The sequence below is a fragment of the Mauremys reevesii genome, linkage group 11 (assembly GCF_016161935.1).
Source record: "Mauremys reevesii isolate NIE-2019 linkage group 11, ASM1616193v1, whole genome shotgun sequence".
NCBI lineage: Eukaryota > Metazoa > Chordata > Testudines > Geoemydidae > Mauremys > Mauremys reevesii.
Window position 1 is genome coordinate 56,860,904 of NC_052633.1, and position 21,491 is coordinate 56,882,394.

The window sequence follows — 21,491 nt, forward strand, 5'->3', positions numbered from 1 at the left end:
TCTCATCCTTCTTTGAAGAAAATATCAACTATGAAAAGGACTTCCCGAGACAAACGATTCTAAAACACACCAGATTGCATTAACTATATGATAGAATTTGGCTTCATTACACATGGGGAAGCCCAGAGACATAGCTAAATGACCATATATAAACAGAACCTGTGCCCTTCCTGACATGCAAAGGCCAGTGGAGAACAACTGTGTCTACGGCTAATGCATTATCAATGTCTCTTTCAGAAAATTGAACTTGCCAACCTCCCAGAAAACACAAAAGTCCCTTAGAAAGTCATATATACGTCTATATATCTCACTTTCCACAGATTCAACCATCTCCATTATAAGGAGATCACAATACCTACAGGAAATCAGCTTTTACATTCAGTCAGGGGAGTTCTTCAAAGTGGTGTGAAGGCTAGAGTGGTTCTTCCAACTTACCACTAAGCCTCAACATTCAGTTAGCATCAGTGATGGAAAATGACTTCTGAAACTGTTTTCTTTTCCTCCTGGATAAGGATTTAACAATAGTGATATATGTATTCTTCAGCTTGGATTATTATAATGCATTATATCTTGGGCTGAAGGTGGAAGCAACCAGAGGTTTCAGCTAGTGCAAAATCTCAAAGTCTGCCTCCTCAACATGACATAACTCCGGTGTTCAGATAACTCCACTGATAGTTTGTCTACTTCTGTCGACAGTTCAAGGCCTTGTTTCTTGTCTTCAGAACAACTAAGGGAACGGAACCCAGCTATGTGAGTGACCACATCTCTATCTATGAATTGCCAGGACAGCTGCGCTTCTATGGGACAAAGCACCTCAAAAAGGCCCGAATGAAGCACAGTCGTTTCAGAAAAGTACTCTGCGCAAAGGGGCTCGTGTATTGAAACAAGCTTCAACTTCAGGGCAAATGTTTTAATGAAAATGTGACCACCATTATCTATATATTCCTCAAGTAGAATGACTTACGTCCGACTAGAGAAAACTCACAGGAAGTCTCTGTGAAGTCTAATAGGGACCTTATTGTGCAGATTTATTTTACCTGGGGAGTGCCTGCAGGTTGCAGTAGTGTGCTCTATAAATAAATCCCCCACCTAAAAGAGTTTGGAAGTGTAGAAAAAGAAACAGTCAGCTACTCCTGAGTATTTGGGGAGGAGAGAGGGATTGTAGCCCCAATCTTCTTTCTGCAGAGACATCTAAAATCTGAAACCTGCTTATGGGGGAGTGTGGATCCAGAGGCCTTGAGTGGGAATGAATGTTAAGGAGCTTGTTCTTTCACTTAAACCTGGTACCAGGCGTGTGTGTTTTGGGTTTCAATGAAAACATTTTTCACAGGCCAGCTCCTGACTCTGTCTCCTGTTTTAACTTACTAAAGGAATAAACCCTAAATAGCCATATAAGGAGGTAAAAGAGAAATGGCAATGCTAAAAATGAGAATTTCCTTGTTTGCTATGCTAGGGGGAAAAATCTGTGTACTAGATTACTGTGCCTTCTCTGTCTCTCCTCAAATCTTAAAATACTGTGATTTGGTGCAATGCAAAAGTAGCTAGTACAACAAATGGCAGGTGAATTACTGTCTGGAGGATTTTGTTCAGCAATTCCAGTTGAAGTACAAGACAGTAGAAAAAAAAGAGAACAGTGTACTGTGTATGAAATGATTTATGAACAAATTCAGTAGTGGAGAGATTCTTTAGTTTCTGCAGTCTTGTTAAGCTTTCTAGGTTTCAGAGTGTGTTCAAAATGATTGAGGAAGTGGAGAAGACGAAGGTACATTAATTAGTAAGTGTTCCTCTTGTGGCAAGACAGTTTATCCCAATTTGGCTGGATCTGTCTTTTATTCTAAGCCTCAAAAATGTCACTTGAGATAAATTCTGAAGTTTTAAACCTCTACCCAGCCCCAGACTGTAGAACTGTGGTTTCTTCAGGAAAGAATGAAGTCTCTGTGGCAAAGGCATCTTTTGGATAGGTGGATGGTGGTAATAAATTCTTTATTATGGGAGATGTAGGCCTCCTTTCCTCACTCCTCCTCCGCTTGCCTTCTTACTAGATAAACCTTTAATAGCTGCTTATACCCCAGCTCTATGTCAATGAAACCAAAGTTGACAGCTTCAAAAGGGACGTGAAAATAACTGTTGTTAAACCCTTATAAGTAAAGCTGAGAGAAAAATTGTTTTCTTATCCCTTGAAAATTTTAGAGATGTTGAAAAATTTCTCATTCTGCATTAGAAAGAACCAGAGATCTTCCAATATTTTTTCCACGAAAAAACAGAGTGTGAGCAAAATCACAGAATAGCCAATAGTTCAGTGGTTATGGCACTCATGGGATGTAGGAGGGAGGGGAGAATCAGGTTCAAGCCCCTGTTTTCCCTTAGTGAGTACAATGACGTGTATCTCTTGCATCTGAGTTGTCTCCTAACCATTGGCCTCTCTCTCTCTCTGTAGCCCAATTAATATTTAATTAGTTATACAAAGTGCAACAGCTCCAACAAGAGAGATCACAGACTATAACCCATTTGTTAGGGTACTCACCTGTGATATAAGAGAACTGTGTTCAAATCCCTGCTTTCAATCAGGCATCTCCTCGGTCTTCTGCATCCTATGTGAATACAGGCAGGTATCACAGGGGGATGGGGGGGGCTCACTCTCTTTCTCTAGTTTTGAGCAGAAATACCATCATGGATCTGGGAAACATTCCTGAAAATGTTAATCAAAACAGCCCCTTTCAAGTCTGATGAATTGGTATTTTCTGTCAAAAAACAAATTATCATCAAATTCCCAAACAGCTCTATTTGTTATTCCGCCAGTCACAGCAAAATATAAACCATGTATCATTCAGCCCCTTATGATAATATTTCTAGATAGTAACATAAACCATACTGAGTAAATTCAGAAAGGCACCTTAGTCCTATACAGCAATTTGTCTGCCACACCTCACTTATGCCTGGTCTTGCAAGATGATATGGATTTGACTAATTTTGATTTTCTTGGATGAAGCCAAGGAGAAGGTTCCTGATTAGTTTAGGTATTTTAACTTTACTTATCTAATTCACACTGAAAAACTTCAGAATTACTGAAGACTGGTCCCTCTGTCCCATTCAAATTAATCTCAGATATTTCATATTAACTTCAAGTAGATTAAGCTTAACATCATCTCTTTTCACCCTATTGTTTTAAAGTTAATTAATCCCAGGAAAACATCCAATGGCCATCTTGTCCTTCCCGCAAATGTGCTTAAGTAGTTAGCTTTGCCTTATCAGTAAGGTACGTTTTATTGGACAAGTTCTAAAGTTGTTTCAAAAGTAGTTGCTCTGGCACATCTTTCCTCTCTGTATAGTGAAGTGCCATCTTCAAAGATCCACAAGATAAGTACATTGACACCTTTCCGGGAAGGTCCTATACATTTTTCCACATCAGTTAGCAACATCTATTCTCTGTCATTCTGCTAGTGTTCTGATAGTGTATTTCAGGGCTTCTTTCCCTACAAACTTCTGGTTTAGAGTCCCAATTGATTTTTTACCTTACTATATATGGTTTTTGTGTATAACTGGAGTTGTCTCAAACAAGTAGCTTTCACTCTAAGAGAAAGACTTACAAGTGTTTAGTTGAACTAGAGAATGAAGAACTGTTTTTCTGAAGTCAGCATTCAATCTAACGTCTATGTCAATAAAATAATGCTGATTTAAACATGTGAATACAAGTATAGTTGATCTCAGCATTCAATCTAACTTCTTTGTCAAGAAAATAATGCTGATTAAACATGTGAATACAAGTATAGTTAGTCTTGGAGATGCTGATTGCAATTCCATAGTTAAAGGTGCATTGAAAATGTAGTTAAGGTGAGTTTTTAATGACTCATTTTTGGAAATTGTGACAGGTTATGTTTCTTTGGGTCCCTCTTTAGCTTAATATCTTAGAAACTTAGAAGTTTCCTGATGTAGTAGTTAAATTCTATAGATTAAGCTATTATTTAATATTTGAACAATAAAATATTATTTTTCATATTTGTCATTGTGTCTTTCACTTATGACATGAAGTTTAAAGATGAATGCCTTTTACTATGGACAGGAAAGATATTTTACTTCAAAGAAACTAGTATACAATGCTTTTAACCATCATGCCAGTTAAAATAGACTTCCTCTTTCTCTAGCCTCTTACAGCACCCACACTCCTCCTTCCCTACAGTTGTTGCTTCTGGCATCATTCCCTGCAACCCTATTTTAATGCTCCCCCAAAGTCAATTCAGCATCCATATTCTCACACTCTTGTAGATGCATTTAACTAATTTATATTAAATTCCTTAGTACCTCATTAGCATGCCAAGATATACAAGTGTTGCCAAAATGATAGCCAGATAGAACACTCTGGTCTTTCTCACTTGTACTTGTAGGTACAATCTGCCCAAGACAAACTTGGGTCAACTGGGGAGTAGATTGCCTTTACAAGCTTTCATTTGGTCAAAGAGTGTATGTGCACTCTTCATGAGTTCAGGAGTACATTTAATAAGTATATAATGTTGCATTTAGTGTGGAGCTACATTTTCAACAACACTGTCCACTTTATATATAGAAAAGAGGAATCTATTATTAAACTCATTTTGGCATGTTCTGAGTTATTGATAGCTATTTGTTTTGAGGATGCTGTCTCTGTAGAAAGTAGTAGTGGACTAGACGTAAGAAATCGCTTATTAAAAGAAAGATTCTGCTCATTTCTTGCTAGAGGAAGCCAGGAGGAGTTTGAAATCCTCACTAGTTGTTAGAAACGAATGGTCTGAACATTAAAATATTCTATTCTATTCTATTCTATGTGTGAAAATTTAAACTTTCATATTTCACAATATTAATTCAAAAAAATCTTTCCTCAACTTCATTTAAGTTGTGCCCAATGCGTTAACTATGTTAGTAATTCTTTGTTAGGACCAGATTGTGGCCCATCCTGCCCAAAGGTGCAGTGGAGTAGAAGGTGGTGTCAGATGTTCCCTCTCTTCCTTTGAGCTGGTGTTCTGTACCACAGCACTAATCTCACAGAAGGAAGCAGGCTCTGTAGACTTGCTACATTCCCTCATTCTGCTCACACAGGTTGTAGGCAGAGCTCTGATCTAGGCATCCCTCCTTCCCAGCATAACCAGTGGTGTAGTTATGAGTAGTTAATTATTGAATATAATCTCATTTTGTCAGGAAATGGTGAATTAGTATCTTGGTCACTCTACTTCTATGTTGTTCCCCTTCCACCAACCTTCTGCCTGTCTTTTGAATATAAGTCTCTTATTTTCAGGGAATATTCCCTATTTTAGACTGAAGGTGTCTAATTTATTAAAGGTGCTCCCCATAATAAATAAATAAATATTCTATATTTGTATTTCACTATTCTGTTGGATAATAATTATAGGGTTGTGCTTTAATGAGGCACCTAGTGTCAATTGACATAGCTCCATAGTCAATAGAGCTATGCTATGTACATCAATTAAGAAACTGTTTTTTATAGTCAGATGCATCCATTCCATTTTAATATTGTGTGCGTGTGTGTGTGTTTACAGAACATAGATGAGATGTTGTAAGAATATAATTGTTAAAAATGTAAAGCTCTTCAAAAATTACTTAAATATGTTGTAAGTATTTGCAAACATAATGTTCTAAAAAGCTGAATTGGTTTTATTATGGTCAGAGCTATGTTATGTGGATTTTTATTTCTTTTTTTTGTACACACATGTGAGTGTATTTATTAATATTTATGAAACAGAAAGTATATTCTGTTTGTGAAAGAACCTTAGCTTCAGACTTTTTTATTTTGGTTTTTGTGCTGTTCAGGAATTGACAAAAATGACCTTAACACTACGGTAATGCAATTTTCTGCTAAATTTGTTAATAGAATACTGGCTCTGTTAAGATATATTCTAATGTGTCTCTGATATGCTTATGTTTTGTCAACATATGGAACTACATCAAAATATTTTTATAACAAGTTTTAAAAAGCAGAAATTGGTCCAATAAAAGATAAATTACCTACCTTGTCTAAAAAAACCTCACCACCTGTATCTTTGTATCTCAAATCAAAACATAAAGGGACAAGCACTGCAGTTTTACAAATAAGCTACAGAAATGCAATATATAATAGGCAAATATCACTTACATATTTCATACAAACTAAAGTAGCGGTATTGGGGCCTGATCGAAAGCATATTGAGATCAGTGGAAAAACTCTCCTGACTTCAGGGCCCTTTTGATCAGGCTCTTAATTACCTTAGCACATAGCGGATATCAAAGTTGACCAAGCTTTATTCTTCTCATAGAGGTGAGAAAAGGTTTGCCTTTCTGAGTTTAACTTTTAGAGTTGTTAATAGGGCCTAGCAGTCACTATTAACCAGTGTCCCAAATGTTTTCATTGATCAGAAACCTAGTAACAACCCATGAAACTGCTTGAGCTTTTGTATTGATTGCAACATTGTACATTTTTGCCTACCTAGGCATTTGCTAAAAAGTAGAGATATTAAAACAAAAGCTGAGATATCAAGGATTTGATCAAGCAAGTTGAATAAGATGATTAGTCTCTGTAAAGCATGTTTCATATTCATCTTTAAAAGGACAGCAATGTGTTATTTATGCCAGTTCAATATCAGAATCCTTTGGAGTTTTATATTTGTAAACATTGATTTTATATGAACTACACTTATATTTTGTTGCCAAATATATGCCAGTCTGAACATGTTCATCTGTTTATTGTGAAATTCTGCAATATTTTAGGTATTTGTTCTGGACAGAATGGGGACAGACTCCCTGCATAGGCAAGGCACGGTTAGATGGATCTGAGAAGATTGTGCTTGTGAGCTTGGGGATTGCCTGGCCTAATGGAATCTCCATTGACTATGAGGTGTGTTCCTGTATCTTCCACTACATATTAAATGTGCATTAAATATGTTGCATTACAAGTTGGTCTTCCACTTTAGCATTCTGTTATTTTCATAATACAATTCTCAGACAAAAATAGATTGTTGAAGTTTACTTTGAAATTGATCTTTAGGAAAATAAATTATACTGGTGTGATGCTCGTACAGACAAGATAGAAAGAATCGACCTTGAGAGTGGAGGGAACCGGGAGATTGTGCTGTCAGGGAGCAATGTGGATATGTTTTCAGTAGCAGTCTTTGGAGCTTACATCTACTGGTCTGACAGGTAATTTATTTTTCCATAAGTATTTGAGTCTCAAAATGTTATTTCAGTGCCAGATACTTCACCCTTGTAGGATTAGCCATTCAGTAGCAAGGTCACAGAAAGAATCTCACAAAGTTATGCAATTTCCATAGAAAAGGTACTTTTGGTATTCAAAGAATATCAATGTCACAGAAAAGAGTTGATTTCTTCAGCTTCTGGTAAGCCAGCTGTCTGTCGCATTTTAATTACTTGTTTGATTTTAATTATATGAGGGTTGTTGATCAGCCATCTTCAACTTTTTTTGACAGAGCACATGCTAATGGCTCGATCAGAAGAGGTCATAAGAATGATGCCACAGATGCTGTGACCATGAGGGCTGGCCTGGGAATAAACCTGAAGGAAGTGAAAGTCTTTAACAGACAACGAGAAAAAGGTTTGCTCTTGCTAATTATATTAATAATGACTTTAATATTCTGTTACCCTTTTTGTGTATTAATTTTGGATAATATGAAAAGCAAAATCATCCTTGTTTTTATGAAAGTTTTTTTTTAAATTCTCCCCATTGTTCCTTTTTTAAATTATAATTTTCTAACAGTGTTACTAAAATCCCCCCATCACTCTTTCAGTAGTAAAACAAAACAAAAAAAACCAGAACCATGTGTCTGAGTAGGACATAGGCCTTAAACTGTTGTAAAATAATCAAAATGGATACCTGGCACTTGTCCATCAGAAGTCAATGATTAAAAATTATCCAGTACCCTATGAAAGCCTAAGGTACGACTGAAAGGGATCAAGGGAAACTCTGAATTCCAAATTTCATGTTTTACTCTAGACCATAGTTGCTTTGCCACAACCTTCTCAATCACCTTCCCCGAAAAAGAAAAGGTTGGAATTAGTACCAAAATTGTGAGATCATCATCGAGTGAGAACTTCCTCAGAGTGAGCCTAATATCAGCTTGTTGGGGGAAACCTGGCAGCCTGCCTTCCAATTGCCAGGTGGCATTAAGGATCAATCAGTAATGGATCAATACCATGCTAACTGATTTTTATTAGCCAGCCAAAGCTCAAAGCTTCCTGATCATCCATAGCAACTTAAGGCGGTGGAAAGGTTCACATTGATTTCAGTGGCCTTCGGATCAAGCTGTTGGTGAGCAAAGCTGACCAGAATTCTAGCAGAGATTATATTTGTTTCTTCCAAACACAGTTACCACCAAAAAAACCAGTGAATCCAGTCTAAATTGTGCACGCACACCCAAGTACATATAAAGTTGAAATTAATAAGGTTTGCCTCTGATAAGACCATGTCTCTGGTGTTCCTGGCATCCACAAAGTGCTGTAATTAAAATATTACACATCATGGAATCTGTTATGCCTTTTAGAGGATGTGGTGTTTTGTTTTTGTTTTTTTTGTGGGTTTGTTTTTTCATGCATATGATAGACATGCTTACCACTGCCTATTTTTAAGGAAAAAGGTTTTCTAACATAGTATATTTTCATTATTTTTAAAAAGATGTTTTCTTGATTTAGACTAGAAAACTCTCTTTTGGACAATTTGCCATTGTTAGGGCTCTGTACATGTAATTTCAGAAGATTAAAGAGATAATATTTTGTGGACTTAAAAAAAAATCCTTCACTAATCTTTAACTGTTTTTTTTAAGTGGGCTTAGAAGGAGTTAATGTTTGCTTTCTTGGAAGGACTTTGTTTATAATAGAGCCAGGAATATAGAAAAATTTGGTTGAAAAATAGTCTTTAAAAAAAAAAGATTTTTAACTAGCTCTTTAAAGAGATACTAGTGATAGGTGAGACAGTTATTGGAAAAAAAATAAAATGATAAAAAATCTTTTGATGTTAGTTTGAAAAATGTGTTTTATTACAGTTGAATGATTTTACTAGGCTACAAATGTTAAATGTCTTCTGGAGGGGTTGTCACTGAGCCACAAAGGCAAAGGGGGAAAAATGGGAAAAATATTTTTGGATTTTTTCTCTCATTTAAATTATTATTATTATTATTATTATTTATTATTATTTATGTACCTACAATAGTTAAATTAAGTTTTAAAATGCAATTAGCTTGCTTCATGACCTGTCTAGCACTAATAAAAACATGTGACAAGTGATTAATCCTCATTTCTCTCCCCCAAACATCTGTTTTACCCTTTCCAAAGTACAAATCCTGCACTATGATCTGCAAGCAAACTTCTGTTCCTGCATCAGTGAAATTCTGCATGGTTTCAGGATCATGGCCTTAGTGAATAACATTATAATGGTATTTTAAATCAATGAAATACAGAAGAAAAACATTTACTTTAAATACCATTACAATGTGTATATATATATATAGAGAGAGAGAGAAATATAGGCATCTATAGAAGTTTGAGAAAAAATTCTCCCATGACTTACTTAGACTACTAATACTTTAAAGAACCATCAAAAAATCTGATAAAAATAGTGTGGAAATAACTCTCCACAATGTTTTCATTTTATTTTACTATAGTTATCTCCTTAGGGGCAAGGATATGTGTAATAACTTTCACGTTTTTTCTAACTTTATCTTAGCAAAAAGAAATGGTGACAGTGTTTATACCCATAAAAGAGCCATTGTTTTCACTGAGAAGGATACCCAGCTTAAAATATAGCAATTAAATAAATAAATACATAAATCAATAGATATGTTTAAAATAAATGTGCCCTGCGTTACCTGACAAATTTTGTGGTTTTACAACCACAAAACAACTTTTTTAAAAAAAGATTTTTTTCTCCACTGTTGTGTGGAAAATTCTCACAAATGGAAAAGTAACTATACTGTGAGTCAAATTGACTATACCAAAAATGCTGTCAAATGCACAAAGTAAACTATGGAAGCTAGTGAAACAGACTACATACAAAGTACTGAAAAAACTGACAAAAATACTTTCTCTGCAATTTCTGACAGTTTTGTAATCTTTGATGTCATAAAATCACATAGAAGTTATTATTTTGACAATAATTCCTTAACTGTACATTTGGTAGGGGGAATTTTTTTAAGTCAGCAATCAAAGGAATTGAAAATAAAATGTTAGCAAATAGCTACACATCTAAACATTGAGAAATGGCACAATAAAATATTGGTAATGTATCTTTCTGTATGTTGATATATTTTAATTTTTTGGTAGAAGATGTATACAAATTTGTGAAACAAATTATTGTAACCTAAGGAAATTGAAAGTTGATTTTTTTTTGCAAGTAACATTTTTTTTTAAAACCATCTCTTAAAAACTGTTGAAAAAGTTAATAAAATTCACAAATTTTCAACTCCTTAAGATTGAGTAATTACGTATTCTATATTTGTAAAATATGTACTGTTACCATTTGAAAACAACATTAATTATCCATGCTCATAAATTCATTTTTAAAAATTAGTTTAGGGTGGTGGTCAGAATTTTGAGACCTAAACAATAATGGTTCTTTTTTACTTTAATAGCGCTCTGTTACATTAACAAATATAACACAAATGGTTACATCAAAGAATCCTTTGTATGCTTATTAAAAGCTTATTCTGATTTAAGTCAACCAATTGTGACAGTTACCAAAGCCAGAGTAATTTTTCCTTACAGGTACTAACGTTTGTGCCAAGAACAATGGTGGATGTCAGCAACTTTGTCTGTATCGAGGAAATGCACAGAGAACGTGTGCTTGTGCACATGGCTATCTTGGAGAGGATAGAGTTACTTGTCTGAGACATGAAGGTTACTTGCTGTATTCAGGAAGGACAATATTAAAAAGTATACATCTTTCAGATGAAACCAATTTAAATTCACCAGTAAGGCCATATGAAAATCCAGACTACTTCAAAAATGTGATAGCATTGGCTTTCGACTACAACCTGAAAGGAATGGGTACTAACCGTATCTTCTTTAGTGATGCACATTTTGGAAATATACAACTTATTAAAGACAACTGGGCCAGCAGAAAAGTGATAATTGAAAGTAAGTAAACATTTATTTGTAATTCCTTTATTTGTATTGGTAACCCTTATTAAATAGGGATTTGATTATACTTGGGTTTACTTGATTACACTTGGTTGGATACAACTAATGAAAGCATACTATACTGTAACATATATAACACAACTATAATAAGTAATAAGATCATCTATCTACATATTGCAGACTCAATTATCTTGTGGTATTATAGCTTCAAAGTCACCTACTCTGTGCTATTTATGTGATATACAGGGTGTAGAAACCTAAAGAGCAGTTAGGTATTTATAGTGCAGTTGGAGAATTATGAAATTGTTGATTGCCATTTACAATTTACATTTCAATAGAGTTTATTTCTGCCATTTAATATTCCTAGTTCACTGCATAAGAACCTGTATACACTCATCAACAAATCTATTATGTTTCAAAGTTGCACTTAATAATGTGCCTATGAACTTTTGATATTAGCCAAACATCAGGCAAAAGAAAGGACTCAACTTTTCAAAGAAATTGTGAGTGAACATGCAGATTTCATAGTCTGTGAAAACAGGATGATGCAATATAACAAATTAAAATAGGACATATTGTAAAGACTAGTCTTCTGGGTTTCTGTGCATTTCCATTTGTGGATGTGGTGCTCCTCGGGCTGAGCTGTGTAATTGCCTTGAAAAACTATTTGTTGGGGAAATGGGTGGGATATGCATCTTCTGTAAGGGTGACATCATTACCCCGTTCTGTATAAGGGTGTACACCCCACAACCACCTCATTTGCTTTGCTGCTGTCACGGAGAGAAAATGGGATTCACCCTTGTGTCAGGTTAAATTCTTTATTTATGTATTATTGATTTATTTATTTAATTATTTGTATTACTATAAAATGATTCCCAGTTATGGACCAAGACCCCATTGCGCTAGGCACTGTACAAACACAGAACAAAAAGACAGTCCCTGTCTCAAACAGTTTACAATCTAAGTTCTTCTTTTAGTCTAGTGTATGATTATTTTCTTGTAGTTAGTAAGTGTGGAGGAGTAGAGGATAACTTTAGTGTATGTAGCCTGCCTTTGTATCAGGCTCCTTCAGCTTCTCACTGGTACCATGTCAGGCCCAGAGCTCTGTAGGGGCTCCAAGATGTGTGCCTCCTGCCCAGTGATCATACCAAAGACCAATGCCTGTATCCTGTATCTATGCCTGGGCACAATCCATTTGGTAACCCAGTGCACATTTTGCCATGCCTTCACTCCCAGAATAAGAATGGAAGGGCACTTGAGGCTACAAGTTCATTTGGCTTCTTGGTGCCTACAGCCTGCTACTCCAGGACCATCCAGCATACCAAGTGCAGCCTTCATGCTGAATTCCTCTCATTCAGAATTCAAGACTGATTTTGCTGCTCTGGCCTTAGCATAGCTTTCTATCACAGGGCTAGAACCAGACTCAACTCTGCCTCCTACTGGTACCATCTGACACCACTGGTAATGGTTAAGTCAAAAAAAGCATTGAAGACCAAGCCACTACCATCTATTAAGGCCTCAATAGCCTTAGTGAGGATGCAGGAAGCAGCCTCCTCTGTGTCTGATTCTTACTTGTCATCATTACCCCTGGCACCAACTCTCCATCACTGATACAGATGTCTTGACATTGCAAGTGCTTACAGATGCCCATCAGGGTTTAAAAAAAGGGAGAAGAGGAAACACTTCTCCTCACAAGACGAGCATAAGCAAAAGAGGAAGCACTATCTCTCTCCAAAGACTCAAACAGTACCACTGTCACCCTCTTCTAATGTCAGACATCTCAGAACTAACTAACTTGGACTCCTCACCAGTTCAGATGCTGGTAATACCTTCAATCTCTCCATGTCTGAGGTACTGACCACTATCCAGGCTACTAGCAGCCCCACTGCATGGATTTCTGCTGTTTGACTTTGTGCCTTTATCAATTTGTTCTGCATTTCATCTCAGACACACTACACCTAGCGATGTGGATGATAACCTGCTATTAATGTCAACATTTCCTACTGTCAGAGGGTTCAGGCCAGTATCTTACAGGAAGGTCTCATGCTAAAATGCTATGAACAAAAGTGGAAATGGTCTGCTATCTGGCCTACTGGTAAAGGACTCACTAGCTTCAGCTGGGGTCCCTGCAGTGATAGAGTTCATTTTACACCTTAAGTCTTGGGGCTTGGGCTTAATTTTAATGTCCCTAAATGTCCATATAGCAGCAATTTCTGTTCATCACAGTTAAATTAAGGACAAACCCCTTCTTCTCTCACCCTAAAGTCTCTTGGTCTCGTACGGGTATGGTAAATTGTGCTTCACCAATCAGGAAACTTCTGCCTTCATGGGTGTTGAATCTTGTCCTAACAAAGCTGACGGGGCTTCCCAATGAGCATCTTGCACAATTCTCTAGAATATTTCTCAATTTCAAAATGACCTTCCTAATAACAATTACATCTGCTAGGAAAGTAAATGAGTTTAATGTTTTGATGACCACACCACCTTACACTGTGGTCCACAAGGACAAAGTCACCATGTGACCCCATTCCAGCAACCCTAGGTGTCAGTGCATCCCTGCACCAGAGATCGGAGATTTCTAATAGCGGTACTCGGTTGGGGGAAGGGCGCACACAGGAGTCGTCTTGTGCAGCCGTTGGCACCTCCTGCAGCATGCTTCCCCGACCATCCCTTCAGTTCCTTCTCAACCATCCTCGGCTGCAGACAGAGCTCCGTGGCAGTGCTCTCTTTGATACCTTCTGGGGAAAAAAAGTTACAAGTTACATAGGAACTTATTTTTAGTCTATACTTAGTTACATTGTTTAGTTAGTCTTAGTCTGTACATAGTTACATAGTTTCCTTAGTTCCTCTTAGAGATTTTTGTTCAAAAAGAAAAAGTCTACCTCTATGACACCAGATGACCTGAAACAGTTCCAAAAACTCTTCAAAAGAGTAGCAAACAGCCATGAAATTGCCTTACATGAGGTGCAGGAGAAACAACATAAGTTGTTAAAAATCTTACAGCCGGCATCATTGACCAAGATTGCCCTCCCCATAGATGAGGCTGTAATGGAGCCTGCGGAGGTAATATGGCAAACACCAGTATCAGCATCACCCACCAACAAAAGGGCTGACAGAAAATACTTTGTTCCAGCCAAAGGCATGGAATTTTTGTTTTCACACCCTCAAGCCTGTTCTCTGGTAGTAGAGGCTGCTAAACAGTAAACAGCCTCATTTCCGCTCCTCACTGCAAGATAAAGAACACAAGAGACTGGACCTCTTTGGGTGGAAAGTTTACTCGTCAGCCACCCTTATGCTTAGAGTTGCCAACTATTCTGTTCTACTAGCAAATTATGACTACTCTAACTATAATAAAATACAAGAGCTCGTGGAGGACTTCCTCAAGCATAAATGTTCTCAACTCAATGCCATTATTAACGAGGGTCAGTTAATAGCCCGCACAGCGCTGCAAGCCTCAATGGATGTAGCGGACACAGCTGCCCGAACAACTGCAACAGCTGTGGTTATGAGAAGAACATCATGGTTGCAGGCTTTGGGAATTCCAAAAGAACTACAGCTAAAAGTGGAGGACCTCCATACCATGGCCTCCGAATGATGCTGTGTACACAAGTCATACACCCACCGCCTGACAAACGCCCTCACTTTACACCATACCAGAGGTCACGAGACACCTCGTTTAACCATCAACAACCATGATACTTCACTCAGAACAGACCCAAACAACAGAGATGATGAACTCCACAGAACTAGGCCTTGTCCATCCATCCACATCTAAGCCACAATTTTGAAGTCTTGGATGAGGTATGCACTACCTCCCCACACCTCTAGCGCCAACAGTTACCCCATCCCACAATTTTAGTCACTGCCTATGCCCATTTTCCCAAGCCTGGACTGTGATAACCACAGATCAGTGTGTTTTGGAGATCATACAGTCTGGCTACACCATTCCTTTCACAGCCATTCCCCTTCCTCTCCCCCCTTCCCCGTCCCTCTTCAGGGACCCCTCTCATGAGCACCTTCTGCAACAGAACCACCTCCTACTCCTGGGTGCTGTAGAACCAGTACCACATCAATACCGAGGGAGGGTATTTTATTCCAAATATTTCCTGACAGATAATAAAGGAGGGGGATGGAGACCAATCTTAGATCTCCAAAAACTCAACAGGTTCATACGGAACCACAGGTTCAAAATGGTCACTCTGGCCACAATAATCCCAGCTCTGGGTGCGGGGTGGGGGAAGACTGGTTTGCACCTCTCGACCTCCAAGATGCATACTTCCATATTACAATACATCCTGCCCACAAACGGTTCCTGAGGTTCATAGTAAGACCCAACCACTACCAATACAGGGTCCTTCCCTTTGGACTGTCCACTGCTCCCTGCATATTCTCAAAAATGTTCACGGTAGTAGCAGCACATTTACGACACAAAGGAGTCAGAATCTTCCCCTATTTGGATGATTGCCTTCTCAAGGGTGCCAACCGACAAGAAACGGCAGGCATGCTGAAGATCACAATAGAGGTATTTCACCAGCTAGGTCTTCAGATAAATGAAAAGAAATCCACCCTGGAACCAACCCAGCGATTGGAGTTTATCAGAGCTGACCTAGGCTCCATACAAACCAAACCATGAGCCCACAAACTTCAGTGAGGACATGCCTTCATATTCTGGGACATATGGCAGCTATAACTTTTGTAGTAAAGTATGCCAGACTCCATATCCGCTGTCTGCAGCACTGGTTGAGCATGGTCGATGCATCCAGAAAACACTCTCTCAACAGACATGTGACACTACCATCAAGGGTTATCCTCTCCCTACAATGGTGGACACTGCCGGGGAATGTATGCTCCGGGATTCCCTTTAAACAAGAGCCACTATCAGTGACTATTCCAACAGATGCCCCCCTGATAGGTTGGGGCACCCACTTGGGTCAGCACAATGTACAAGGCAAATAGTCTGCGATGGAAACCCAATTGATATGTAATCTCCTGGAACTCTGTGCAGCACACAATGCATGCCGACACTTCCTCCCGCTCATACGAGAAATCTCAATCTCTATTCTCACCAACAAAGTGGTGTGCATGTTTTACATCAATTGCCAAGGAGGAGCCAGGTCTCACTCACTATGCATAGAAGCCATGAATTTATGGAACTTTTGCATCTGCAACAATATAAACATCACAGCATCATACCTACCAGGGTGCCAAAACACTACAGCTGACAACCTCAGCAGGCACTTCTCACAGGAACATGAATGGGAAATCCACAGCAGTGACTCCTGACATCTGGCCTTGGCTCTAGCCACTAGGCAAGCCACCCATGATCCAGCTCTGACATTATGCACAGATCACTTAACCGCTCCACATCAACTGCCCCATGCAGAAGTGGTCAATCAAATCCAGGGAGAGAACATGGTTTTGTGGGACCAACTGGCACAGCTGTTTTCAGAAAATCAAATCTTTCATGACCAGGTAGACAAGCAAGACGGGCAAGCAGAAAATGCCATGCCCAGGTCTATGTGATGTCACCAGAACTTTTTTCCTTCGCTGAGTACACCCAGAACAACCTAGTGTCTCCTGCTGGGGCTCTGGTCCTCTTTGTAAAGAGAAAAGATGAGTCCCTTTGTCTCTGTGTACGCTACTGGGCACTACATCAAGTGATGGTTCAGAACCAATGTCCCTTTCCACTGATCGTTATCTCCATCTTAATGGCTGAGCTAACAGCCATATTGCTGGCACTAGCTTGGGCCTCAGATGTGCAGCCAGCTGCCATGACCATCCTGTCTGATTCTTTATCAGTGCTGCAGGCACTTTACAATGGCAAGTTTGACAGCCAAAATGATATACTCAATCAAATATTACTGCTAGAAACTGAATTGGTGCAATTGGATATTGCCCAGAGTAAGAATATGAATCCCGACACATGTAGGGGTAGCTGGTATCAAACTGGCAGACAAAAAATGCCATTAAGCACAAAAAAATTGACCTGGATATCCCCTTTAAGCAAACTGGAATTAAACACTTAATCAAAATGAGCTGAGGAAGGAATGACAAGAACTGTGTCCACATGAAATGAAGTCGGGGGGAATCCATGAAATATACCCAATACTTGAAAATGGTGATATTAATTTAAGGCCCTGAGAGAGAGAGAATATATTGGATCTATTCAGAATTTTAAAAGGTCATTATGTATTAGATAGTAACCTATTTCTAATAAACATGAGGATGGACTATGCAAAACATGTAGAATCCAGGAAATGCTAGATCATCTCTTATGAAATTGTAAAGACCATACGGAAAGACCAGTGAAGGCAGATATTTAAGGCCTGTGAGTTTTCCATATAGAGTAACAAAAAATTATTTGCAACACCTATCTAGAATATAAGAGGTCTCTAGCGAACCGGAAGGTTTTTTGTAGGTGAGGAGAGATCCCATAGAATGGCTTTATGTCAGAGGTTCTCAAACTGGGGGTCAGGAGGTTATTACATGGGGGGTTGCGAGCTTTCAGCCTCTACCCCAAACCCCACTTCTATAATGGTGTTAAATATATAAAAAAAGTGTTTTTAATTTATGGGGGGGGGTCGCACTCAGGGCTTGCTGTGTGAAAGGGGTAACCAGTGTAAAAGTTTGAGAACCACTGCTTTATATGAAGAAGCCCAGGGAGGTGGCACTAAGGAGTCTGGCGAAGTGACTATTTCTTCTAGGGTCCTGAACTGGAATCAGGTATAGAGGCTGGGCCTCGGTTTTGCTAACACCCAATGTCAAGTTGGCATGAAGCCCTGAGAAGAAGATGTGGGCTACTAGAAGCCCTGAGAAAAGAGTGTCCACTGGGCCCAGAATCCAAGGCATCAGACAGGAAGGAGGGATCCACCATTTGTTTTTGTTGGTCTTTCTTTTTACGCTAGAAAGGGTGGAACTAAATGTGGCCTGACTGGAGATCTGAATAATGAGAACAGGCAGACAATCATGAGGCTGGAGCAGCCATTTGTGGGGATGTTAGAGAAGACAGTTTACTATGTTATTGCAGCCACAAGGGGGCATTCCTGCAGTGTCTCAACTCTGCCGCAGCACCCAAACTATCTTCATTCCTCTCTTTCAATGCAAATTTCAACTTAACCTTCACTATGAACCCGTGGCTGGAGCTTCCATGATTATTTTGTTTCCACTATCTCCAAAATATACTAAGCATTGTATGAGATAGAATTGGAGACCTTTCAATTCTCTCTCTCTCGGACAATATTATAGGTAGGCTTGGCAGAATTCAATTTTTATTATTTTATAATTTCAACACATAATCATGTTGTACATTTTTATCTATTTAAATTTGCACAGTTGAACAAAATTATGTGGTTTAACCCTGCCCCACAAGTGTTATTGATTTCAAATTTTCACAGTTATGGGAAGTTACGGGGGGGCAGACAATAGAGGGCAGACATTTATTATTAAATGACAGTAGACATTGAAATTCAACAGATTAAAGTTTTATAAAAATTAAAAACAAATGGTCAACATCACATGTCAAAATATACAAAGTCAATATCCTTAAATCAAATGCTAATAGGTTTTCAAGTAGCATTTTTCTTACTTTGCCTATCTGTCAATTTTGATCATCATTTATGGAAATATTTGTTTGTCATTTTGTGTGTGTACATGAAATCAGCATTTACTGATAAAAACCTAATCCTTCCAATCCTAATTACAGGTAAATCAGTGCTTTATAAAATGTCCTCAGTTACACTATAATACTGTGTATTAAAGTACCTAATGACACTCTACAAAGCACAGTTCATAGTGTTAAATGAATTAGTGATAAGAGATTCTACCTGGAATCTTAATACTCCTGAATTCATCTATCACTAACAATAGTATTCTTCTGAACCATTTTATCAGATTAATTTCTTTCTCAATGCAGAAAACTCAACTGTGTTAATATTGGACATATTTGCAAACCATGTTGTTCCCATGCCCACAACTCCTGTTTTCTATAAATGCTTGAGTTGTAGTTTCATATTGAATGAAAATAATTTTGTAAGACTACGTATGCTATTGTGTATTTCAGCTGTTCTGAAATATTTTTTCTTTTGTCTTTCATATTTTGGGGGGATTTTATGCTCTAGTTTGAAATATTCTTCTTTTCGTTCAGAATCTTTGCACTTGATTCTCCTCTCACACCAGTGTAAATGTGATATTACTCAATTTAAATCAATGGAGATATCTTCTGGAGTAGATGGTAAAATGCAGCAATTTGGCGAGGAAAGGGCATCTATAAAGAAAACTGAAGGGGTGAGGGAAATGGAAGGAGCAAAGCTGGCTCCAAACCCAGGGGTGATATGATTTTTTTTCACTATAACGTATTAAAATTGCATATAAGGTAATGAATTGTTCTGATTTCTGACCTGCTGATTATGTGCTATGGGGAAGAGGTGGTTAGGTGAAAGCAAGCATACAGATTTCAGTAATGGTGATAGGCAAGCAAAAAATAGCATAATAAGATAAAAATTGATGTACCTGTGACAGTAATTAAACCCTCTGGTCCTGCTGAAAACTGAAAACCAATTAATCAGCAAATATTTTGTAACATGTTTTCTTTGGGCTACAAAAACTCTGAAACCACACTAAAAACATAATCTAGTGTGGTTCTAGCTCACTCAGAACAGGTCTACAACCCTTTCCAGCTCATTAAGCACACGTCTACAATTCATACAAACTATAACTCAATATTTAACCGGAAAGGTGAGAACAGAATGGATGATATGCAAGATACTGTTAACTCACATTTCTAGTTCACTGAATTCATACGTACTACTCATAAAGAATCTATTAGCTGTTGTTTCTACTTCACTGACATCAGATCTGCCGCTCAAAACCAATGCATTATCAAACATTTTTTGCTCACTGAAAACAGTTACTACATATAAAGAGCCCTGTAATGAACAGGTTTCCAGTTCACTAAAAACAGATTTACAACTCACAAGCAACCCATTATCTAACATTTTTTTCAGTTCACTGAAAACAGATTTACTACTCAGAAACAACCCATTATCCAACATGTTTCCAGTTCACTGAAAACAGATTTACAACCCCTACACAAACCATTACCTAACCCAGTTCCAACTCACTGAATATTGATTTAGAATTCATAAACAACCCATTATCCGACACATTTTCAGCTCACTGAACAGATTTGCAACTCATAAACAACTCATTATGAAACACATTTCCGGCTCACTGGAAGTAGATTTACAGTGTAAAAACAATCCATTATCTACATTTCCAGTTCACTAAAAAACAGATTTACAATCACTAAGATCCCAGTACCAGACAGGATTCCATCTCCATCAAATAAGAAGAGCCAAAAAACAACTACTTCCCGTGCCCAGCCCCATTTATTTGCTTTTTTTTGTTATATCCGGTATGTTATGTGTAACTTACATTTGTACATATTTTTTTTTTTGCACATGAATTGTATAGTCTTGGAAGTTGTTTATGGAATGAGATCAGGCAGGTTGAGCAGTATAGTGCTAAAGTTTTCACTTTTGGCCTTGGCTCAGTGACACTGTTGATTCAATGTGAATGTTGTTTTTAATAGCAACTGGATGGGGTTAATTTTCCTTTTCCCCACTCCTCAGTGTCAGTTATTCCTTTTCTTTTCTCCTTTTCTCTTTTGTAATGTCCCATGCATGACAAAGGGTTGTCTGAGCTATGAATTGCCTGTCAGTGCAATTCTTCCCTCTTTTTTACATATTTTCCCCATTAGTGTGACATCACTTATTGTTGTGCTGTTCTATATCAGTTCTTGTATCAAGCTCATGGGCGGCACATGAACTCCCCGTTTGAGGAGGCTCGCCTCCCATCTGCCTTAGGCCCTGCCCCTACTCTTCCCCTTCTGCCCAAGGCCCCACCCCTCACTCTTGCCCAGCAGGGCCAGAGGAGCCCCAAGCTCACACCATGGCCAGAGAAGCCCTGGCCAGCCCGCCCGAGCCGCTCCGCGCGCCCATCTGCCCATCCAAGCTGCACCAGCTGGCCTGCCCAAGCCACCCTGGTCGGCCCAAGCCCTGGCCGCCCAGAGGAGCTCTGAGCCCCAGGAGTGTTAGTGGAGGTTTGGGGAGGCTTAGCCTGCCCCAGCCTCCATTATGCACTGTCCATGGAGTTCATTGTCAAAGTCTCTGAGTGCTTTCCTTTAGTGAATTAAGTAATGTGACTAATATCTTGTATGCATGTTTGTGTGGTTTTGTTCCTCTCATCCTCTCCCTGAGAGGGGGTTGAATGTGCAGTGTAGTGTTTTGTTCTAGCATGTTTTTTTTTAATTGCTGTGTATTTATGTTAGAGAAGGTAAGTCAAAGAAATGTTCCTTCTGTTTGGAACAAATGGTGGTAAGGTTT

At 38.3% G+C, this 21,491-nt stretch overlaps 1 protein-coding gene across 1 annotated transcript in view; it reads left to right on the forward strand.

Moving 5' to 3' along the window:
* Positions 1–21,491, forward strand: part of LRP1B (LDL receptor related protein 1B) — a 1,239,928-nt gene that overhangs the window by 891,604 nt on the left and 326,833 nt on the right. The window contains exons 38-41 of the mRNA XM_039494476.1: positions 6,733–6,859; positions 7,010–7,161; positions 7,449–7,573; positions 10,735–11,106. Coding sequence (XP_039350410.1) covers positions 6,733–6,859; positions 7,010–7,161; positions 7,449–7,573; positions 10,735–11,106 — 776 coding nt within the window. The remainder of the gene's footprint in view (positions 1–6,732; positions 6,860–7,009; positions 7,162–7,448; positions 7,574–10,734; positions 11,107–21,491) is intronic.